Below are 18,459 nucleotides of genomic sequence, written 5' to 3'. Positions count from 1 at the left end.
TCAAGTTATAAACAGAAATTTATTTGGTAACTTTATTTTGGCTTGCATTTCAGCTTCAAGGTTCGGTTTTGTTGTATTCTCTGGTTTCCTGACCCTCACCTACTTTTTGGCTACATTTCTGCCCTTGCCTTTTTACACTTTAATTTAATTTCCCCTTGGGATTAATAAAGTATCTATCTATCTATCTATCTATCTATCTATCTATCTATCTATCTATCTATCTATCTATCTATCTATCTATCTATCTATCTATCTATCTATCTATCTATCTATCTATCTATCTATCTATCTATCTATCTATCTATCTATCTATCTATCTATCTATCTGATCTTATGTTTGACTGTTTCATTCTTTATAATGATCCTGATGTGCTGATTTTAAAGGGTCAGGATGCCATGATAACTTCTAATTCCCTCGTTGGATTACTTGCTGCTTTTTAATGTCTTGGAAAATAAATGTAGGGTTAACCACAATCCATCTCTCCTCAGTCAGTCCTGCACCCACACCTTGGAGCGCCTGACTACACATATTGAATTGTGAGGCCCTTTCCTTGTCGTTCAGTAATTCTGGATTCATTCTGTCCTTTGCAACCCATTGCCAGCTTGGCACACCTTTAAAATCAGTACGATTCATGTTAGACTCTCTCCTTTATTCCAAATAGTTTAGCAACCAGTTAGCCAAATTTTAACGAGGAGGTTTATTAATATTGAAACAGGAAACTTGCAGAAAGCCCTGACAAGCTTAAAAAGGAGAATTAGGCATAAGGCAGAGAGTCTAGCCCACCACAGGTCATACTTGGTCGGTTCAGATTCACCAATTAGTCTGATTTGCACACACCGAAAAAATACACATTTTTACGAAAAAACACACTTTACTCTACCTGTAGAGCGAAATATCCAAGCCTCGTCATCATCGAAGTGAGTGTCTCCTGCGGTGTGGTGGTCCCCTGGAAAGAAGGCATGGGCCACTGTTCCCCCTGGTCCATCAAATGGGTAGCCATCATTGTGGTCCGCCTTGGAGAAGTCAATCTGGATGTCGGCATCCGTTCCTGCCACCTCATGAAAGTTGAGTGGTGTGATGTCACTCCACACTTTTAGGGCGTAATACATGAGCGCTCGGACTGTGTCGTGGCCCAGACGTGACTCCTTAGGGAAGGTCCTCACTCTTCAAACAAAAAAGAAAATAGAGTTTCATCAACTTTTGTATGGGTAACCACAGACAGCATATGCTCCAGCATGTCCATGTAGTGCAGAAGACTGGAATCCAAACATCTGTTTTTTTAAATAAAGAGAAAAGGATCTAAACTGGCCAGTATGGATGACTGCGGGTTTGTAGGCTCTGTGATGAACTGGGGCAACATCTAGGGCTGGTTTCCACCTTATGCTAAGTGCTTTGAGGATACACAATGGCTCCCCACAATCATGAAGTAGATATGCAAGATGGAGAATGAATGGATGGATAGAAGACAGTCCACCTGACCATCTAGATTTTCATCCAGACTTTTTAAAGCTGGAAGCTCATGAGTCAAGTCTCCAAGAGAGCTGACTTACAAAGCATACAGTCCCCAGATGATGCATCAGGGTGAGGTTCACAAAAGCATCATAGCACCAACACCATCAGAAACTCCATCTTAAGACCGATCATTCGTTTATGAGTGTCTCACAAAACACACAGTAACTAAAGGAGCACATTAATTCATTTGTGACCTGCGTGCCCCACGACCTACTCGATAATTGCTAAGTGTTTCTTAAACTGGCTACCAGACAGAGCACATAAAAATATTGTGACATGTCAATTCTTAATTAAGCATGCTAAAATTTATACTTGAGAAGATATACAGTAATTCAGATGTTATTACTTTCACTAAGCTCAGATGGCAGCTAAAGAGCAATACGAAATGGCACATGGGCAAACCAGCAGCCTGGTCTCCTTACAGGGTATATGGAAAACACACTTCGACTGTCCTAAGTGCTTGGGTGGCATCAGATTTCCACCTCAGCAATGCTGTTCAGCACTTTAATTACAACCAAAATGAGGACAAGCAGGAAGGGATGGAGGTTAGAAATGTCAAAAAAGTCCTGACCTTAGAGCAGACGTTGAACTCCAGGCTGGCATACAGACCAGGCAGGCTATTACCGCTACCGTTTTTACATACTGTGATAATAATTGCTACCAGACATCATAAACATTTGGGGCAACCACCCATATAATATCCCTGGCTGCAAAAGGTTTAGATAAGAACAGAGTCGTTCACAAGACCTAGTCCAAAGCAGAACTGATTAACTAGAAGCAAGATGGTGGATTTAAAGGCTAGTAGAGAAAGTGATGTTATCAAAGGCCCCAGAATACCGGAAGTGATGTCATCAGAACCAGAAGTGACATCATCCAGTACCCCGGAACCGGAAGTGACCCCATCAAAGTCGCCAGAACCTGGCGGGATTTCCTGGAAAGGTTCTGCAAGGAACTGAGAAAGACAGTCAGTATGCCCTGCCGCCCCCTGGTCTGATGTGGTATTGCAATGCTTATTTTGTTTTCATTGTCATTTTCTAATTGAACGACTCAGTTTGCACTTTATTTTACTGGATATTCCCTGTATTCATCCTCTGGGGAGTGTTGTTATCTGCCCACCTCCAGTCCTGGCCCTCTTTTAAAATCTGCTGCTCTTTCTTTTGGCCAAACTTAAAAAGTCCCGACATTTTTTTTTTCTCCACACGTCAGTGCCTGACCTAAGCTGTAATGTGCAGGCACTCATTCTTTTCACTGTCTCATCCTACTTTTGTTTCTTCTCACTGTTAGAAAGTCTGCGGCGCACTTTACGAAGCAACAATAGTCCGTTGTCAAATCTTGTCGAAAAGAAGAACAAGCCCTCCTTTAGAAAAGTGCGGTTTGCTTTCACAGCGAGTGTCTGTCATTTGTTTTGCGTTCACCTTAGAAACAATACTTGTCCAATTTTGTCCTTAAGTCTTTGCTTTCACTTAAGTGGTTATTGAATTATGATGGCAGGTTTACTTCACATTCAATTTCGCAACCTGATTTCACCTCACAAAACGACCAAAAACCACACCATATAATGAAAGTATTGTCAATCAGTTGGTGTTCAGACGACTTGTGAATCTTTTTGCTCAGCAGTTTCAGGTTCAGGGGCACAAAAAAGTACATTTTAGCTTGTAAAATAGTCTGATTAGGTGGGGACTCTGGGATATATTTTAAATAATTAGCCAATATGTTCTGTTCATTTATCATCAAAGTGCTCGTTACTCTAGAAGATTCACTGGCTTTGGGAACAGACTGTGTATATTTTTATAACGATAAAGCACCTATTAGAAAAATGTTACTGTGTTCCGGGGATATTTCCACTAGAACTGTTACTTTAATACATAATGTAAAATATTTTGGGTTGCTCACTACACACAACCAAAGAGATCAGCTAACTTGATATTTTATCTACCTTAACACCCACAAGTCATGTTTTGCCCCCCAACGCCCACAGCCACTGATCAATAGAAGGTTCAAGAACACTGGTTGTGCATGACCAAGGCTGGCTCCTAAATCTCGACACCCCGTTGATCCAAGGGGCACATTAATGAAACACAACATCAATAGAAGGATAGTGTTGAGATGTTCTGGACCTCCCAGAGTCTTATTTACATTTTATTTTTGTACAAATGATACTCTTTCAATGATGTTCCCTTGGGCTGAGGTTCTGGGAGTATTTCCTATCTCTAAAAGGAGGTGTATTTTATTTTCCATTATGTACTGTACCTTATTTATTGTTTTTCGGTGTGCCCCACTATGTTGGGAATCAGTTGTCAAGGCGCTAACCCCGGTTGCCGGGGGTGTGTTGTTGTGCGATGTGACCCATGTCTTGCTGTTGCTGCTACTAGAAGGTGTGCAGCTCCATGCCTGACAGTGTGAAGGCTAGAGGGCGCCACTGAGCCCCAAAACCCAAAGACAACTGCACAAACAGTCCCAGGTTCAAATAAAAGGGGTGTTTACTACAACATACCTTTTGTATAATAGGTAAACGCAGTGTTTCTCCTGTTTTCTCTCTCTCCCCCTCTCTACACTGCACTGGTACTCCTCCAAGTCGAGTCTTACCCATCTCCGCTCCAATCTCCGACTTGCCTGAACAAGGCAGTGCAGTCCCTTTCATTGGGGAACTGGGGGAACCTCCTGTGATGTGACGTAGCCAGTTAGAAGCACTTCTGGGTTATGAGAAAACCAGGGAGGTCCCCCATCCAGCAGCACACTCTGTCGTCTGCCAGCAACCCCTACAGGGCTGCTCCTCCGGACTCCAACTCCCATGAAGCCCTTTGGGAGTCCAAACTGGGACTGTATGAGGGGCACTGCCACCTATTAAAGTGGGGTATAAACAGCTCCTTGCCATCCTCTCCTGATGGTTCTTGTAATCTTTGGGCATTCCACCCAGGACCGGGATGATAAGGCACCCCAACTGGGAATAACCCCCATTTAGAAAATCCTTCCATTATGGCATCCCGGCTGGGGATAAACTCCACCTCCATCCTTAGTGGGCCACCCAACCATCTCCTGGGGCATCTAAACAGGAAACCCGTGATCTCCGCTATCCACCGGAAGGTGTGGAAGTCCACTCTAGAGGTGCTGTTCTGCGGTGCACCTGCTCACACCGTGGCTAATTTTAGGGTTGTTTGTTGGGGTGGAGGTGGGGGGGGGGTTTATCTGAATAAAATAATGGACGAGCTTACACTATGGTCAAGATTATTGCTGAGGGTGCGGTGGGGTTAACTGACTCAAAGTGAGCTCGCATGGAGGTCATGTGTTTCCTGGATACCGTGGAGCTCCACAGCTTACAATGTTTGCAGCCAGACCCCTCTTGGCACAACCTTGTTTTGATTAAAAATAAAAAAAAGACAACTTTGCAACGTGTCATGCTACTTAATTCTGATTTTCTGGTTTCGATTTTCTTGTGAGTCTTCTTCTACTACGATTTTGGCTTAGTTATTTTTGTTCTGTCTCAGTGCTCATGGTTGCTTTGACCTGTTCTCATTTCCCGGTTTCAAACCTCTGCTTCATTTCTCTCGTTTGGTTGTGGCGGCTCCTGGGGGGTCTCTGCCTCCACTCCCATCATATCCACCTACACACCACTCTGAACTGAACCACCTCAGAAGAAAAATACAAGATCTCACGGAGCCACCTGATATCTCAGCACTTTGGCATTCAAGACTTCTTGCAAGAAGAGCTGTGATCCCTCCAGGTTGTATGGGGTGTCTGCCATGCCCACTTCACTTTGCTTTTGCTCAGGGTGCATTTAAAGTGGAAATCTATATAACACTATGAGTAAATAAAAGTTTGGACTTACTCCTCTGCTTGCTTTGTGTTCTGTCTTACTGCCTGGGAACTAGCAGGTCAAAAGAACAAGTGAAGTTGTCAGTGTAGTCCAGTCTGATTCACTCTGACGGTGACCACGTGGCGCTGCTGACTGCAGCTGCACCTCTGCAAATGGCTGGTAACTTTATGCAACCGTGGCCAAAAATATTGGCACTGTCGCAGTTATTTTCAGATAAACGACCAGTTCTTCCATTAAATGAACATTACAAAATGATTGGGGTTAACATAGGTATTTGATTCATTTGCATTGGAAGGATACAAAAAGCCTGAGGAAAAAAAGTCCAATTTAGCCTTATTTCACAAAGAACCCGAAAAAGGTACTTTTTACAAGATGTAAGAAATAATTGGTAACGGTATTGTAATTTGTATTCCAAATTACTGTGACAAGTTAGCGATAAGGACAAAAGTCCCAAGGATTACTGTGAGCACTAAACCACCAGGAGGCATTAACTTGAAGACAGCACAAAAAACAGAAATCAAAAGAACAAAAATCAAAAAACCTGAAGTGTACTGCAGGGCCAACATTTTTGGACACACCTATATACTCGTCCTGGGTATGACGTTAATCTGCATCCAGCCCTGCATGTAGGCCCTCCAAACTATAGTGAATAACCTGGGGGTTGGTGGCAGAATTGTCACTCCGGCCACCATAAAAAACCTCACACTGGTTCCATTCCATCTGAACTAGTGTGGTGCTGAGATATCACCCTGAGATGTCATGGCTGCAGTCGGGTCCTAATCTGGGATCCTGAGGTGGTTTGTCATGTGGTGGGTGCGGCAATGCACTGTATCAGCGTATGCTCCTAACCTCTCTCTATATACAAAGAAGTAGGGGCAAACAGTTTGGGATATTCAGCACTACACAGAAAAGGGTCCTAAAGTGAGAAGGGGCAGGCAGTCACCAGACCCCTCCAAGACAAAACACACCCCACAACTATAAACTTCTGTTTCATTAATGAATAGCTTTGCAGAAATGTAAACCAACTCTGGAGCTGTGAGCTGGAATCCTTTGTTAGTCTGCTGCACTTTTCTTTGGACAGCAAAGCGGGTCATGGGTGGGTCGCTTCTGGGATGATCATGCTTGTTCTCCACCCTCTACTCTGGCGACCGTCCAATCAAGTCTCCTCACCTAGAAGATGGTGCTTGAGTCACCAAGGGGGACGAAGTGGGCCGCGAACACACTCATATAGGGAATCGGGGGTCGCGATGCCAAAAAGGTTGAGTACTACCGATCTAATGGCAGAAGATATTAATAATCTGTGACTGAGCACATTAAACGTTCACGCGACATGCCATACGTTTTCATTCACCGGTGTGATTAAGGGCTCACCATACCAGCTCCCAGCCTATTCTTCACCTAGAAGCACAACACTGGCTGGCAAGAAGCAGGGCCTACAGGCTGAACACCGTGAAGTGCATTAATGAGCACATTTTCTGAGCCCATATGAAAATTATAAGCATCCCTGTAAAATATGCCTGTAGTACTCATGGAAAAAATGCTTTGGGATGGCTTCACCATGCAAATTGTAGATAATGACAGGATTGACTGAAACAGCCAGAAGCTCTGCACACACTCTGAGGAAGCAATCCAAGCAAAGAAAACATTAAAAATCAATTTGTTCTTTCAGTAATGTGGAAAACTGCATAAAGGTACAAGACTGTCATCACCATAATAAAAGAAAACAAGCTTGAAGGACAAGAGCAAATAATTACGCACTAGACAACACCATTTAAAATTAAAAGACAGACATCTTAAAAAGGATCTCGGGGGTCATCTTGAGCCATCCCGTAGGGGAACAAATTTAAATTTCCTGTCTCAGGGTTTGCAAACTATAATTAATGCATTTCAGAAAGTGTCATCCGGCATCATCAACATTATTCGGCTTTTATTCATGTTGCCAGGGGTTGCAGGGGATATATAGATGGCAACGTGCATGCGGAACAGATTTTCAGAAGGTGTTGAAAGAAACAGTAACCCACATTGAGAGGTGGGCAGACAGGGTCTTCCCAAGAAGGAATTCTCTATGGACACTAGGTCTGGAGGAAGGTCATGGGAGGTAGGGGGTATGTCTACAGTACTCTCCAGTATGGCTGGTTACTCAAGGCTTGCCCAACAATAGACTAGAAGGGTCCTACATATGTTAAATATGGATGTAGATCCCTAAGTGCTCGTAGAGCTTCATAGGAGGTGACCACCAGGAGGCGTGCCAACTCCTTAACACCTAACATAACAGACACGGGCACAAGTCCAGCACACACAAGGCTTTTATTGAAGCGTGGGAAACGCTTTCATTTTTGGTTTCCCACTTAAACACAGTATTAGCACAATGAACAGTCAAATACACAGCAAATAGAAAGTGTCGTCCTCTCCCTCCCGACTCTGGCTCTCAGAATGGAGTAGGGTGGCTCCATTTATAGAGCACCCAGAAGTGCTCCAGGTGTCCAGGGATCTCCTTCCAACAGCCTGTGGTGGCAGTCCATGAAGGGCTCTGCCGTTCTCCACGAGTCCCCTGGCGGGGACCACAGGCCCCAACAGGCTCCAAACTCCAAACCCATGGCCCTCTGCCATTCTGGGGAGGTAAGTCCCCGTGCAAGCTCTCTCCCCCGGTCCTTCCTTTAGGAAGACCCGGCTGTCCATTACAAGGATCTACGGACGCTGTAATTGATTCAGAGCCAACTTTAAAGTTAGTTGCTTTTCAGCAGCAAAAAAAGTCTGGATTGGGCAGGAGTGTCAGGGCAAAAGCTCATCGGCAACAAGGGTGGGCAGACCACAGAATCAGTGAGAGATTTCAAAAAAGACAGAGGAGGCGTAAAGGAGACTTGAAGGGAGTGTGGTGGTAGACAAGTAGGGAAGCAAATTCCATTGAGGCCGACAGATTTGAAAAGAGACAACGAAGATAGAATGGAGACTTTAATGGAGTGAGATGGTACACGAGCCGCCCCATGGAGTCAGCCAGCAAAAGATCCATTGTACAGCCAGCCCCTGAGAGGCAACACGCATTCTCCCGCTGTGTGCTCTTTAGATGCTACGCTGTTTTCCCTTTAGTCAGCCCACTCTTGGCTATTTTTCAAAACCGTGCTTTGAGAAAAAAAGTTGAAGAAAAAAAAAAAACCCACATAAACAAAATACTTTCCGTCAGTTTGATAAAAATTTACCAGCATATTTCGGTAATTAATTGAAATAATAGTACAGTAATTATCTTTGTGCAGTTATTACATTTAAACAAATCTGGATTGGAGTTTATCTAAGATAATTGTTCTAATATGTTCAATGGCTGGTGACGCAAGTAATCTGGGGACTAACTCTGTATAAAAAAGCATTAACTCCTTCCCTGTCTCTATTTATAAAAGCTGCTCATCAACCCGTAAGTAATGAATTATAGACGTTTTATTAACTGGACAAAATTTGGTACCTGGCACCCTGGGTTAACTAGTCTTTTAACCCCCCCACTCCCCTAACAGGGCTCTAAACACCTAAGTACTTCTCAGAGACCTGACCTTAACATGCACTTCATTAGTTAACAGTTACTTGGTGTTTATGCAGTTACTATCTCCTGTTCTTTCCTAGATCTGTCAATTAATTTAAAGATTCATTTATTTTAAGGGTAGGAAAAGTCATCTAAAGAGCATGAGGTGCATGGCAAGAACAAACTCTGAATGGGGTGCCAGTGCATTGAGGAACATGAAAACATACTGGACTGACTTTGAGTCAGTCAGTCAACATCCATGGGAAATGTACTATAAAAATAAAATGTATTATTATTATTATTATTATCAGTCAGTCAGTCATTTTCCAACCCGCTATATCCTAAAAGAGGGGGGTCTGCTGGAGCCAATCCCAGCCAACACAGGGCACAAGGCAGGAAACAAACCCCGGGCAGGGTGCCAGCCCACTGCAGGGCACACACACACCAAGAACACACCAGGGACAATTTAGATTCGCCAATCCACCTAACCTGCATGTCTTTGGACTGTGGGAGGAAACCGGAGTACCCGGCGGAAACCCACGCAGACACGGGGAGAACATGCAAACGCCACGCAGGGAGGACCTGGGAAGCGAACCCAGGTCTCCTAACTGTGAAGCAGCAGCACCACCGTGCTGCCCTATTATTATTATTATTATTATTATTATCCATGTGTTTAAGATTTAGGAGAGAATAAAAGACGGTGAATAGGCCACCTAGTGAGCCTTCCATCCGACAGTGCAGGGGCTGCAGTGCTCACCACTTTATCACTGTGCCAGGCTCCATTTACTTTCTAATTAGTTAATTATTGTATAACATCTACAGTATTTCAGTGTAATTATATTCTTTTCTATAGGGTGGACAAAACATATTATGCATTTGCACAACTATTTTTTCATACAACAATTTGTATGACGCCCCATTTCTCACAAATGGCAAATAAAACTGAACCTGACTGAACCGACTCTAAATATATAACCCGTATAAATTACAGCCTGACTCTGAACCAGTGAATAAGCCTGACATGGAACTCCAATGAAGTCAGACTCAAACATGAGGTGCGGTTTCACCTACAGCCTAAACCCAGAGCCCAGAAAACAGGGACAGACTTACCTGTTTAAAGACAAGCAAAAGAAAATGACAAAAATATTTTTTATGAACTTTTTCACTCAGTCGTCTGGAGAAGCCAAGTTAGACCAAACATCATGATGTGTCTTTTTAACCGCTTCTTTTCCATAAAAAAGTTGTTTTTATGGCTTGGGTTTTGTAACACTATTTTTAACTTTAAATACGAGGAACGTCTTTTACTCACTGGTTTTCTTTTTTAGTTACCGAGGACAGCTCATGCAGTGCTCATCTACGATCTTATTAAAACTAAATTAATAAAAGACACCCTACAAAAAGAACAATCGGGTTTGAATATTATTTAACCCTTAAAATAAAAAACAACAACCCAGAACCAGACTATGAACATAAACCTGACGCACAACCCAGACCAGAACCTGATAAGTGCAAGATGGGTAAAGAACTGTACTATATTATAAACAGAGAAATAAATAAATAATAAGTAAATGAAGAGATAGCAATACATTTAAATACATAGTAATAAATAATAAATAGCAACTAAAAATAAAAACAACAGTAGTAACAAGTGTAACAAATTGTGCTGCATAAAAATGAGGTACTAGCAGCAGGAGGGATAGCACAGAGTTTAGGGTCCGGACCACCAACGGGTAGAAGCTGTTGCAGGCCCCGGTAGAACTGGTTTGGATGCTTCTGCCTTTTCAGGGCAATCCTTTTTGCTTAATTTAGCCTTTTCTTTCATTCTTGATTATTTCATGAACACATTCCTTATTTATAAAGATTATTTTTGGACCTTTCTCTCAAGCTAGAGGTGTGCGTATTTTGGAACATTTAAAGTCCTTGTTGAACTTTTAAAGCTGTGTAGACCGAAGCCTGTCTGAGGTGTTTGGGGTCAGGCTGCCTGGGCTAAGACCTATTGCTACACAGGCCAGTGAAGGTGTTGGCCTGGTTTGTGGGTGTTTTCAGAGGCCTATCACCCTTCCACTTTTTAGTGTGCACTTATTCACAACAGAGGCAAAGTCAAAGCTTGAAGTGGAAATTTACCAGAGTTGAATTCTGAATGTAAACCAAAAGAAAAACACAAACCAGAATCGAAACTTAAAGAATAAACGCAACTAGCACCTGAAACAGAACTGGAATCTGTACATAAACCTGAAGGAAAAACAGAATCTTAAACTGAATCAACCCCGTAAATAGTATTTGAACCAAAGCCTAAGAGGGCAGCATGGTGACATAGTGGGAGCACTGCTGCCTCCCAGTAAGGAGACCGGGATTGGTAATGTGTGTCCCCCTTGCATGGAGTTTGGATGTTTCCCTGTGCCTGCGTGGGTTTCCTCCCAGACTCCAAAGACATGCAGGTTAGGTGGACTCATGGTAGTAAATTGGCCCTAGTGTGTGTTTCAGGTGTGTGTGTGTGTTTAGGCCCTGCAATGGACTGGCAAACTGTCCAGGGTTTGTTCCTGCCTTAAGCCTAGCGCTAGCTGGGATAGGCTCCAGCACCTCCCCATGATGCTGTTCAGGAGTAAGCAGGAACCAGAGCCACATCCTGAGGCACAATGCTACTTGATGATGGGTCCACATGTTTATTATGTTGTACAGAGCGGAGCTGCTGTTAAATATGCGCACCACTTCCTACAGCACATGACAGTGAAGAGACTCAAAATTCTGAGCCTGTTTTTTTTTGATTCTCTTGATGTGTACTCGGGAACTCCATAAATTCTTCTTCCCTTGAAGCAATCTGACAAATACCACATCTCCTCGTCTCTGACAGCCACTGATCTACAGGGAAATGGCATTACATTTACTCCAATCACTGTTGCTGTAAATGTTTTACATTTGTCTTCCAGGGATGCCAATCACTTAGCTAGCTGGACCACAGCTCTTTATTCTGTGACTTATGGAAGCACCCTGACAGTGTAAATCAACACTTTTCTAGCATCAGAACAGAAGTCCACGACGCCACAAGACTTGTCATAGTCTCTCATCTCAAGGGTCAGATCATTAACACATTTAAATTCTTCTCAACACGTGTGAATCTCACTGGTGTCAGGTGCTGAAGACCTGAAGGAGGGGCCCACAGTTCTGAGAGCTGCTCAACTCAGTCCCAGAGGCACCTGGGTAAGCAGCAAATTGAAAACCAGAAAGGTAAACATCCCACTATAAGAATGACCTTCAACTCAGGTAACAAGTAAGTTATTGTGTTGAAGCAGGGAGAGAGGCACACTTTACAAACAGGCACAACACTCAGTGGATCCGTGCTAACATTTGGCGAATCAAAGACATCAATGAGAAAGCTGATCTTTATACAACGGTAACATCCACGTGTCTTAGAAACTGCCGATGTAAAATACACGGTGGGTTTCTCACATTACAGGGAAACATCCCTTTTTCTTTTAACCACTACCGTCCATGATAATTGGTGCTCAACGCTCCCTGTTTAAGGTGAAGAATGTGAAGGACCTTCCCAGATGGTTGGCTCTCAGGGATTCTACTAGTAGACCACGAACCCACTTTTAAACACCCCCTCCAACCTGCAGGGAAAACATGGGGGTTGGTGGGAGCATTGGCACTCCAGCCACCGTTAAAAACCTCACACTGTTTCATTCCATCTGAACAAGTGTGGTGCTGAGGTGTCGCCCATTGCATGGCAGCACTCGGGCCCTGATCTGGGATCTTGTGGTGGGTGTGGAAACCTGCTGTATCAGCACGTGTTCCTAACCTCCTCCTCCTCCTCCTCTTATGAAAAGTACCATGAGCGACGGAATGTGCCTGAGAAACTGAACCACTGATCCACCCATCCATTTTCAAACCTGTTTATCCTGAGAAGGGTCACTGAGACGCTGGAGACTATCCCAGCAAGCCCCAGGTGCAAGGGAAGGGGGCCAAACCATCGCAGGGTCAACACACTCACAAACACAGACTGGGGCCAATTTAGCAAAGCCAGTTCACATAACCTGCATGTCTTTGGACTGTGGGAGAAAACCTACGGGACAACATGCAACCTCTATGCAGGACTGTCAGCCTTGGTGGCCCACCACGCTGCCCCAATTTGTTTCAGGTCTCAAATCCATAAACTGTTATCATGCAAGATTACCTGTGGCTATTCCAGAAACTGTACTGCAAAGCTAACCTTGTGTGCAGAGCACTTGAATAATTATTGCAGTGCTGTTGGTCCCTAAAGCACATTGTTGCTGGAATTGCCTCCTGCTCTTGGTGAACCCAGGAAAGTGCCTGGCTATGGTGGCCTAGTGGTTAAGACAGTAGCTGTCATATCAATCAGTCCTTACCACTGACTACCTGAATGAGACACTTAAAATCTAATTAAGATGGCCCTCTTCTAGAAGCAAGACTGAGTGTAAAGTGTAAAGCTATCAGTTCAGACCTCACTACTGACTGACTGGGTGAATCATGAGGCCTGCAACCACTTCCAAATTCAGAAATAATGCTGAAATTCATTTTAAAATTATGCAGAATAGCATTATACAGTATGTAGAAGTCTACCAGACAAGCAGTGTAGCCTGTTGGGTAAGACAACGGACGTTATTGTAAATGTCGCTGCTGTCGTGGCACTGGAACGCAGACTCCTTGGATTTCAGAGCAGCCTTCTCTGCCACTCCGAGTCCTGCTACTACCATCTCAAGGGGTGGATGAATGGCTGAGATTGGGTTTCGCCCTGAGTGAACTCCTCAGCAGAGACAAAGGGTGCCGTGATTCACACAGGGGAGATGGTGAGCAGAGCAATGATGAGACAAAAAACCTTCTGTTGTATAAGAGGTGCTCTCACAAATACAACTTGATTTGTAAAAGGAGTTCTCCTTTAGCTCCAGTGGCTGACAGGGCTGTTCTGGAATCCAAAGACCCCTAATTTGAGCCGTGATACTGCTGTGTTAGGGAGGATGGATGGCTGTCTCCTGTCTGTCTCCTTAGAGACAGTAAAGACAGGGTTGCCAACACAGTCTTCTCCCAATGCCTTGCGGCTTTCTCCTTAGCTCATCTGTATGGCAGTGTACAGCAAGGTGAAAACACAGTAGCATCAATGAGAAGCCCTGTAGTGTTGATGGGGAGATTGGCTGGACTTGCAATTCATGTGCAGACATGGCGTGGTTCAGCCCCGTTTCCTTGTTAGCACTCTGGGGTTTACAATTAAGGCGCCTTTGCCCACAGGGATAAAAGGAGCCTGAGGGGAGAGACCGAACAGGAAGAAAAGATTAAGAAAGAACAAAGGAAGAAAAGAGATGAGAGGTTAAGAAGGAAGGAAAGAGAAAGAAGAGAGCGTCAGGATCAGGACTGAGCTGGTACAATAGTTTAGAGGCATACGGTCGGGAAGTGGCCCCCAAGGGGAGTGGGCGGTTGGCATTCACAGGGCAAGGTTGCTCCTGCTGAGGATCATGTAGCAGATGCCAGTGAGAGCCTGGCTTGGGGGGACCCCAATGGTGACCAGCTGAGGTGTACACCGATTTGAAGGATGACTGTCCTTGTCAGCAGGCGTCTCTGCTGGCTGAGCAGATCTTGTTGGGTGAATGACATGGTTTTGATGAAGACCTCAAGGCTCAGTGTTGGTTTTAAAGACGAAGATCCTGACTGTGTTTTAGCCTTCTGATTTTTAACCAGTTTGAATGTATTTATTCTGGACTATTTTATTTATTTATTTAACTTATAACCTCCATCAGGCAGTGTATTTTTTTATTACTGGAGTTATCTTTTGACTTATTTATTAAGGCGACTGCAATGCACTTTGTTTGCTGAACACTTTGTGAATAAACGTACAAGTCACTTTGCACCAGCTCTTGTTGTGTTATGTGTCCTCACTGCCCAGTCCATCTTGGTACATGACTGTCAATGTCCTGGGTTCAGGGAAATGATGGCAGCTGCGAGAAACCCGGGCATCGCAACATGCCAGTGCACACACTGTGGGACTGTGAGAAAGACTGAACTGTAGCAGTGCACACATCGATCCACAGGATGATGTGCTCTGCAGAAGGATAAAGAGATACATAACATTCACAAATATGCTCAGTCCAAGTCAGGGTCACTGATTATTTGGTGTAAAGCAAGAAACTGCCCTAGACAAGATGCCATTTCATTGTAAAATAAAGTGTGGTGGTTTGCTAAGGGTGGCGCAGTCGGTTCAAGTCCCATGTCCAGTTTTTTATTCGTGTGGGTTTCTACCAGAGACCTTTGGTTTCCCTCCCACATCTCCAAAGATGCGTGTTCTCTGTCGACAAGAAATTCCAAATTGTGTGGCCGGTCCTGCCTGCTCCTGATCCAGCCTGGACAGGTTCTCACGATGCCGAATTGGATTAAGCGGCTATGAGAATATAATGGCATGCTGTGCTGGTGTGTTTCTGCCTGTGGTTCACAAGGAGAAGGCCAACATCCTATTTAAACAAATTCCAGCTGATTCCAGGGCCAAAACAACCAAATTTCTTGTTTTAATCCATAGGGTGCAATTTACCCAAAATTGCTCCCTTGTAGAATTATGTCTAATTATTAAATAAAGCTTATACTTGTTAACTTTTCTTTTTAACTGCTTTTGATGTGTTTAAATAATTTCTTGCATTTGTATTAAATACAATACAATGCTGACGTCTGACCTGCATTTTGTAACCTCGACTTCACCCCCTCTGTCCTCTTACCTCCATGAAAGGTGCCTTTTGCTCCATTTGGAGGGTGTGGTGATGGTCCTTTTCCTCCGCCTTGTGCCGCCCTCCATAAGGTCAGGCAAGGAGCAACGGGGGGTCTTCATCAGCAGCAACGTGGCTTCATCTGAATTACAAAATATCAAAACAAGAACTATCAGAATGGAAAAGAGTAAAATGAAAGTACTCCTAAATATCCACAGCAGCCACTACTACATCACGGACAAAACAACACATGTACTGTATAGAAACTGCTCAAAAAACTGTGAAAGAAAATAATGGAGATCAAGGGGTAATGTAGTTATTTAGGGGCAATATAGCTGTACTTTATCCTAGAAGTAGCATGAAAAGTTAAGTCAGCCAGGGTGTGTGAGCAACAAGGAGATAGAATGTTCTAGATATTGATGAGTAGTAAGTGGTAAGACTTGATTGTTGTCACATACACAGTTTCCATTAAAGGGTAAGAGCTGAACTTAAGAGATATGGAGAAGGTCAAGAATGTAGCAGAATAAGACTTTTATTTGGGTATGTTATTTGGGTGTGTAAGCCAATGAACCAATCAGAGTAAATGCCAAGATGGTGTGTAAGCAATAATTCAGCACTGTTATGTAATTTCAGTTATCTATAAGTATGACTCCCCGTCTTTGCTTTGTGACCATTCGTTCTCAGGCTGTGAGTGTATCCCTCATCATGAAAAGAAATTAAAGACTCAATAAACAAGCTTCCTCCTGCCCGGTTCTTCGGCTTTATAATTGATTATTTAAATATTCAAAGAGGTCCTAGTTGAGGACAAAAACTCTTCCCTTAATATATTTTCAACTTATGTCTTCCACAAAATCCAAAGTGATACAATGCAGGCATTGGTAGTGTTGGGACTCTTTCAGGATTTTGACTGGTGCAGAATTTTGTTCTGTTATTATTATGTAGCTCCCTTGCCCTGTTGCACACTAGTTACACATTTTTATCACCATATTTCCTATTTTCAATGCCACCCTTTTGTGTACTTGTGGGCGCCGTCATTTTCGGCTGTTTGTTGTTGGAAACGGGGCCCTCATTGGAATCTCATGGAGGTCTTAAGTTGTGACGTATTACATTATTGGGCCTTCACCATTGAAGACAGCATCGTGCTGTCCTCCTCGTCCAAGTTTCTGAATGATTAAAATCCCGGTAGTCAGGTGGTTTTGAAGACTTTTTCTTTCTGCGTTTCGGACATCAGTGGATTGGCTTTCATTGATCTTGTCAGTTGTAAGTTTCACCAATGTGTTCTTTTTTTTCTTTGCTTTCTGTCAGAGCAGACAGCAAACAATTTCTTGTGTACCCCTGTCGACTCTAAGAACTCCTCAGGACCCTAAGTACATTGCACATCCTGGGGTCTCCTTGCCCACCCTATTCCAGCAACAGAGCACAAGTACTCAGGGAGCACAGCCATGTTTCCCTTCTTCCAGCTTCTCTCGACCTGTAGCCCACTCTGTCTTTCAAGACTTGTCTCAACACATCAGCCATGTTTACCAACATGTCGACACATCCCTATTACTTACTAATTAGGTTCATTTTGAAATACAAAGTGACACAGTAAATAACCACACCTTGTGCCCTCTACACCCATTAATTTTCCTTAGCCAATTATTTTATTAAATGATTGTGGAAAGCAGAGTCTAGGTGCTTAATATTTTACTTAAAGTATAAATTTAGCCTTTTTTTAAATAAAATATCACTAATTTATAATGCCACCAATTAAGATGAAGACAGCCTCAGCACGTCTAACCTGGTTCTTATAATTATTTCGAGACTAGAAGGCTGGTATTAAATCATTTAACAGGCCCTTGTGATGTTTGAAGTGTGGGATAAAATGACTTCCCTCAACACTTTTTAATAAACTCATGTCTTGGTTGCTACAGCAAAAAATGCTGCTGGCCAATATTGGCAAAAGTTATTATCAATTGTGCCTGTGAGATGAGCTGCTCTACCGTGCCTTAAAATCAAAATAGAAAAGAGCAGACAGACTGGCGCCATGGATTTGCATTACCACCTTTACGGACACAGACAATTTTTTCAGTATGCACCAATTTATATTTCAGTGAAGGAACGCCTTTGGCTATTTTTGGGGTAAACAGTAATACAAACAAATAATCAATAAGGCTACATGATCAACAAAGCTTATAATGTGATTTATAATAAAAACATACATTACACAGTGTGAAACACCTCTAAGTGAAATATAAGCCTTGAATTAAAAATTAGTCTTAGTCACAGCAGGTCCAGCTCTGTGCCGGTCACACAAGGAGTCCCTCAAGGTTCTGTCCTCGGCCCTCTGCTCTTCTGTACCTATAAGCTTCCCCTTGGCTCTGTTATTTGTACTTTTGCACTGGGTTATCTTTTCCATGCAGATGGTTCTCAGATCTTTTTCAATGGTAAAAGTGCATGTTTCCTCTGCTCTTTCAGCTCACCATTGCCACTGTGATATTTTAAAACCTGGAAGGAGCTTAACTCTTTAAAATGAAACTGCTACACAACCAAAGTTATGCTGACTGGCAGTAAAGCTTAGCTTATGAAAAGGAACTCCTTTTTCACTCACTCTTGGTGATGATCTCATCAGACCTCCATCTTCTTCAGCAATAAATCTTCGTGTCATTTTTTTATCCTTCCCACATAAATCATATTAAGGCACTTCCTTACTTCCACCCAATGCCAGTGCTATATTGTGCACCCTAGGCCAAGCTTGTTACTGCGCCAACTGAATTATCAGCAGTTAACCAGTGTGGCTGGGTTGTCCCCCCCCCCCCGATCTTTGGTGAATACCTAAGTCACCTTAATGGTGGTGCCAGCCCTGCTTCCACCTCTATAGCGTATCCCATGTTCTGTGATGCTGAGAAGCTTATCCATGTTTGTGCCCCAGACTACCCTG

At 43.3% G+C, this 18,459-nt stretch overlaps 1 protein-coding gene across 2 annotated transcripts in view; it reads right to left on the bottom strand.

Annotated features, from left to right (window-relative positions):
* mmp17a (matrix metallopeptidase 17a) overlaps nt 1-18,459 on the bottom strand; it is a 180,371-nt gene that overhangs the window by 28,331 nt on the left and 133,581 nt on the right. For both annotated transcript variants that reach the window (XM_051921389.1, XM_051921390.1), the window contains 2 exons: nt 15,552-15,681; nt 882-1,165 (listed from right to left, as the gene is read on the bottom strand). In XM_051921389.1, coding sequence (XP_051777349.1) covers nt 882-1,165; nt 15,552-15,681 — 414 coding nt within the window. The remainder of the gene's footprint in view (nt 1-881; nt 1,166-15,551; nt 15,682-18,459) is intronic.

Source organism: Erpetoichthys calabaricus, chromosome 18 (genome assembly GCF_900747795.2).
Source record: "Erpetoichthys calabaricus chromosome 18, fErpCal1.3, whole genome shotgun sequence".
In the NCBI taxonomy this organism is placed as follows: domain Eukaryota; kingdom Metazoa; phylum Chordata; class Cladistia; order Polypteriformes; family Polypteridae; genus Erpetoichthys; species Erpetoichthys calabaricus.
This window is presented reverse-complemented; position numbering and strand designations above follow the sequence as displayed.